Source organism: Myotis davidii, unplaced genomic scaffold, assembly GCF_000327345.1.
Source record: "Myotis davidii unplaced genomic scaffold, ASM32734v1 scaffold44, whole genome shotgun sequence".
NCBI lineage: Eukaryota > Metazoa > Chordata > Mammalia > Chiroptera > Vespertilionidae > Myotis > Myotis davidii.
In genome coordinates, this window is record NW_006299705.1 from 3,611,621 (window position 1) to 3,617,840 (window position 6,220).

At 44.0% G+C, this 6,220-nt stretch overlaps 1 protein-coding gene across 1 annotated transcript in view; it reads left to right on the forward strand.

Annotated features, from left to right (window-relative positions):
• The first annotated feature begins 4,847 nt into the window (after window positions 1–4,847).
• CRHBP (corticotropin releasing hormone binding protein) overlaps window positions 4,848–6,220 on the forward strand; it is a 10,671-nt gene continuing 9,298 nt past the window's right edge. Inside the window, exons 1-2 of the mRNA XM_006775457.2 lie at window positions 4,848–5,676; window positions 5,997–6,090. Of these exons, the coding sequence (XP_006775520.1) occupies window positions 5,440–5,676; window positions 5,997–6,090 (331 nt within the window). The 5' untranslated portion in view covers window positions 4,848–5,439. The remainder of the gene's footprint in view (window positions 5,677–5,996; window positions 6,091–6,220) is intronic.

Genomic DNA, 6,220 nt, shown 5'->3' on the forward strand with positions numbered 1-6,220 from the left:
ACCCAAATCCCATTACCTGGCTGGTGCCACGTCTTCGGATGTTGTCAGCTGGTGAAAATTTTTAGTGGAGACAGTTAATTTATAACTAGGTGGAGGAGCAGAGGCCCCTCTATTCAATTTGCTTTTAGGTACCACCCAGTAGTGTCGTGTGTGTGTGTGTGTGTGTGTGTGTGTGTGCGTGTGTGTGTGTGACTATGCGTTTTGTGTGTGGGCTAGAGCTGCAGGGTCAGACTTCCATGTGTTTACATTTAGGGTTGAAGACAGACACATTAAAAGTTATAATACATATAATAAAGGCTTTTCAGGCATTTATATATAAAATACTATGAGTACAGGGCAGTTAAATCTGTTGCTCAGAGTTTGTGGAAGGAAGGAAGCGAAGGAAGGAAGGAAGGAAGGAAGGAAAGAAGGAAGGAAGCAAAGGAAGGAAGGAAGGAAGGAAGGAAGGAAGGAAGGAAGGAAGGAAGGAAGGAAGGTTGGATTGGTAGACGGGGAAGCAGGCTGGCTTGTGACAGGGGTCCAACAAAAGTGAGCAAAGAAGGCACCGCAGATAGCTAACCACTGCCTAGCTTGCAGTTTTTCCTGTTGCTTTCCTTATTTAGAGCTGTCGTGTCACTCCACATAACTGGCAGGCTTTTCTCCTTTAGATCTATTCTAAGACACTAAAATGAGACTCTTCACACTTCATTTCTCTTCCGTCAGAGGAGAGGCTGATGTGACGTGCAGATGCACGTCACCTCTGCCCAGTGACAAACACCAGCAGCTCTGGCCCGGCTGTACTTTTCCCCTTGATGCAGGCAGTGAGGTTTATTAAATGGCATTTCATTATGATCGCTGGCTCGATGTTAGTCATGGCATAATTTAGAGGCAGCCTGAAGGGAGTTGAGATAACAATGTCACTGCAAAGTCAGGAAGCCATTGCACAAACAGCAACCCCAAGCTCCTTTGCAGCTCGTGCTGCGTCCTGCTTTGGCCAGCGCCACCTCGTTTTTTGCTCCTAGTTTGGTAATTTTTTAAAACCTAAAATATAATTTTTTTGAATTAATTTCCAGGGCTGTTGTCTTTGAAGGATTGATTACTTGGCTGAATATAGAGGGATCTTTTTAGTCTAGACTTTGTTTCTGACTCACTGTGATAACCTGGGCAGATCTTTCAATCTCTTGTCTTTCCTCCCATCACCACTGTTTGTTTGGAAACCTTGTCAAATCATTGCTTTCTTATTCTCAGTGTCCCCACACCTTAACAGTTGATGTTATTCAACAGTCCTTGATATAGAATCAAAATGCTATTCTCCAAGCAGTTCCTAATTATCTCCTGTTTCTGCTTTATAACTTCAACTTTCCCCTTTCCTCAATCTTCTCAATTCTACTGCTCTCTACATTCAGCTTTTCTCTCTGATGCAGCTAAGCCACTGTCCATTAAGGGACATAATCTCTAATGGGATCCATTTCTAGCTAGCCTTTTGAAATGAAGTTCTGTAATTATACTTTAACTTAGTTCTCTCTTTTTCTAACTATGGCTTTTAAAGTCTGTTAATGTTCTAATTGGAAGCCATTCATTATATTTTAATAATAATATGAAAACATATGCTCTGCATGCACTCTTATAAAATCATCATTAGAAGGAAAACCCTAGTGATGAAGACATAATATGATTGGCATAATTTAATAATAGCTACCATTTAAGGCTATTCTCTATGTAGGAGATATATAATATTTAATTCGTACAATAAATTCCCAGTGAGAAAAATAATTTTACAGGTGAGAAAACTTATGATCAAAGAGGTCACTAAACCAGGGCTTTTGCTTTTGATTTTTTTTTTACTCTGTTGAAGATACACATTATTTTGTGAATCCAGCATCCCTTTTTCTGGAAATTGCTTCTCTTTTTTCCATCCATATGGCTGTCAGGGGAACAGTCATGTTGTGACAGGGTCCTATCCCCTGGCTTTGAAGCCTTTCCCACAAAGTTTGTGGACTGGGGGTTATGGGAATATTGGTTCAGGGTATTTTTATTTGTCAAGTTGTAACATGTGAAGCTTAGGAATCTGTTGGTGGCTTATTTACAGGCATACAGACTGAGATGTGGGGTGAAGGCAGCCTGGAACAGAGACAGGGAGGCAGGGTTTGAGTCCCTGCTTCCTGATTTCTGTCCATGTATTGGTGAAGGTATCCCTGTGTCCTGATAATATTTCCCCTTTTTGCTTAACTTCTGATTTGCTGTCAGTCACTTGCTACCCTCAAAGTCCTAATGTTTAGTACTGCTGGTCGTCTTAACCATAGCAAAAGAAGATAGCGGATTTGGGTTGAAAATCACTGACATTTGAGGGTTTAATTCAAAGGCTAATGGTTCCCCAAGTGTATTTGTTTAGGTTCTTCCTTCTTGATCCCAAACTCATGTGAAAAATAAATTAAACCTATTAAAAAGGATTGGATTAAAAAATAGCCAAATTCATTCAAAGAGCAAGTCATCTTGAAAACCATTGAAAGTTAGTTGTTGTTGCTGTTGGCTAAATGAGTTTTATTCAATCATCTTCATTTATTTCTTCAAGAACTCAGTCAGATGTCCCATTTCCCAACACCTCAACATATCAGGCAGCAAAGGGAAAAGGAAAGTTTCCTAAGCGTGGATTGTGGTATTCTCTGTTGAAGTGATTAATGAAAGATAAAGTTCACTATTATAGATAGGAAATTCTTTGAGAAGGTCTTTGCAGCAACTCTAAAATAGAAAGAGATTTGGGATTGTGTAGTTCTTGCTGCTTCTGACACCTTGGTCCATAAGCTTACACTTGTCTGTCACAATGACATCATAGGTCACGTGGGTGACTACAGAGTACCCTAGTGTTCTACTTAGTAGTTCTCTGCCTGTGCCTCTTCAGGCTCAGCAGTTTAAAACTTGCCCCGCTCCTATGTTCATGGATTATATAAGGATCTAGATTGTGTGGCCGCCTCCACCTTCAGGTTTAACACAGGTGACAGTTTGCACTGGGGCTTTACAAAAGAAAAAATGTCTTCATCTTAGGTAACAAAAAGAAGGTCTTAATCCTGCCTGACAATAGTTTAAGACCTAAAAAAAAAAAAAACAAACTATGATCAGGGACTGCATTAAATCAGCATTGGAGAGGTTGTCTTCAAAAATACAGAGAAAAACTAAAATGCGTGCAGAGAATGGAGGTGAATATACAGGTCATTCCAACAGCAGACTGGGGACTCTAAGTTTACTAAGAATATATTTCAAAATAACCAGTCAATTTGATGGAACAAATAGCTTTCAAATATTAAGCTAGTTGTTTGAATGACCAGGTCAGTGGATGAAAATAATTTATATTCAGTTCTCAGACATAGACCTACTTATTATCCAGAAACATTTTCTTTCTGTCTAATCTAAATTACTCTTCCATTGTTGTCACCCATTTTTAAAGCCTTTGCTAATAGGGAATGGCTATCTGGCTTGTTTTTGTCTTCCAATTCTATCTTCTTAGTTTCCCTTGTAGAGTCTAGTTTTCATCCTTCAGTTACTCTTAAAAACCAAGCCAAACCAAACCAAACAAACCAACAAAAACCAGATAAAAGCCACAATGCAGTTCTCATTGGCTTAGTAGATATTTGCCAAGCTAGTGAAAATTACACATTAATTTCCCCACATAGGATTTGGTGGGAATAAAGTACATCCCTTTGCTATACTTGTGGCTTATTAGGTAAAATAGGATGTTGCCCATTTGTGGTTATGTTTGTCCTGCTTCATCCCAGCTCTTCCTGTGTGTGGTACCTGCGGAGGGAGCATCATGAATGCACATTAGGAACATTATTGTTGTCCATGAGTGTGTGTGTGTGTGTGTGTGTGTGTGTAGGGGCAGGTTGGAGAAGAATGTCTCAGTGGTGATGTAGCAAAGTCAGACCCCCCAAAGTGGGATAAATGGGGTTCTCCAAGCTGAGTGTCCTGGGAGCTGGCCAAGGCCATGGCTAGGTTGATGGGAAAGGAGACTGGGCTAGGGCTTACAGAATGAGTGTGCCTGAGCCTCCCTCTGGGCACAGACTGCTGGGGGACAGACTTGAAGCTGGCCTGGTATGTTGGGGTTAAACCATTTATTTTTCTCCTTTTTTATTCCTCTTGGATTTCTTTATACCCTCTCTAAAATTTAGACATCTGTACAACCCTGGGATGGGGAGGCAGGCATGGTGGCCAGTGTTCATGACCTTTGGGGAAACTTCCCTCTCATGTTCTCTGTGGTCTGACTACTACAGAGTTGACTATGGTAAGAAGGCCTCCTGTTTAAATAGCTAAGGGGCAGCCCCTGCAGAGCTCAGAATTGTCTTAAATATGAAAATATCAAGTTTGACACCACTAGGTAAATAATTGCTTAATTTTGAGTATTCATAAACTAAAAATGAACCATTTCCTTGCATTAAAACCCTGTTATTATGGTCTTGTTATCTGTAATAATTTCATAACAATGCAAGCTATGGTAGTTGTGTTTTCTGTCAGACAGTGGTAAAGCAACATGCAAGTTTTTAGGAAAGGGGTGAGAAAGGTGAATGTAGAATGTCCCCACATTTCCCACAATTTTATACATAAAAGAGAAGCAATTCTCTTCATGTGTAATTAGCAAAGATAAGCTTATTCTTAACTTATTTCTGAGTTGCTAAGTCATTTGGTTCGCCCTGTACATTGGCTGATGAGCAGTTATAATTAAGCTTTGGACAGTTCTTTCCACATGAATATTAAAGTAATTCAGGTATTTGAAGGTGTGACATGGAATGACTTCCTCTCTCAGTGGTTCAGTTGGGGGTTGGGTCCTGGCCCCGGTTAGCTGGCCCAGGAGTGTCTGCTGTATATACATTCAAGCTAAGTGACCGCTCCTCAGCTAAAATCCAGGAGCACACAGACGCCAGAGTTAGCTTTCCATTAAGGGAATGCTAGAAACTGGCCCAGGATAAAGCAAAGGCTAAGGGACAGGAAGAAAGCTTGAATTACATGATCGCAATATTCTGCAAAATCAGATTTCGGCTTCTGTCCTGCTTCTCTTTGGAGCTGAAAACGCCTCGAGTTTCTCCCTGAGAAGCATGAGCAATTGCGTAAGTACTATATTTTCTGACAATTCCCAGCACGAGACCATCCAAGGTTACGAGGCAAGGCTGCATGATAAGGTGATTATGTGTTTGGGTATTTTATACATGAGTGTAACCTTGTCACCTTGCTTTGCAAAACCAAAAATCCCCTATATATGCCCAGGAGAGGAGACTTCAGCATTTGCCAGGCCCAGCAAAATGCCCTCCCTTATTCGCTTTCCGGCCTCACTGCTTCTCCCACACGTGGGTTCAGTAAGTTGTAAGACTCTGAAATCATGCTTGCTGAATAATGCTAGCCCACTCTGAAAATTTGGGAGAGAGCTGGACCCTCGTCATCACCACGCACTGTGTCACCGAGATAGGGTAACCCATGGTTACTGAGCGCAGATCAGTGAAGGAGCAGGCAGCCTTCCCTCCTCACTGCTCTATAAAAGAGACCCGGGCAGGGGACCCCGCCAGCTTCCAGCTCTCAGCCGGACGAGGGGTGGAGCGGAGCACACCAGCTGCTGGCGGAGGCAGGACCAGCATGTCTCCTTCCTTCAGACTCCGCTGTCGCTTCATCCTGATCTTCCTGGTGGCTCTGAGCGGGGAGAGCCGGTACCTGGAGGTGAGTGGTCCCCTGGCTGACCCCTCACACCTCCCCTGGTGAGTGTCCTGCCCTGGGGGGGTTGGGGGTGGGGGAGGGTGCGTAGACGCTTGCCTTTGCCGGGTTAGCTCTTTCTTCCCCATCCTTGGTGCCGCCCTTTCCCCAGACTGGCTTTCCCTCCTGCCTCTTCCTCCTTCCCCCTGGCCGCCTGCGGTCCCCTGGTCTGATGGACAGTATCCCGTCACTTGATCCTCTTTGCTGTAAGGCAGACAGGGTGCCCTGCTCCCGGCCCCCTTTCCCACCCCTTCAACTTTTCGCAACTGACCCATGTTCCTTGCCAGCAGCGGGAAGCCGGGGACCACGACCCTTTCCTGCTCCTCGGCGCCCACCTGAAGCGGGAGCTGGCGGGGGAGCCGCTGTACCGCCGCGCTCTGCGTGAGTTGGGGCTGCCCTGGAGCCCGGCTGGGTTCGCAGGCAGCGGGCTGTGGGGAGGTGTGGGCTCTCCGCATGGGCAGGAGGCTCCCGGCACCACAGAGAAGGGGCCGTCCAGGGCATGATTCCCATC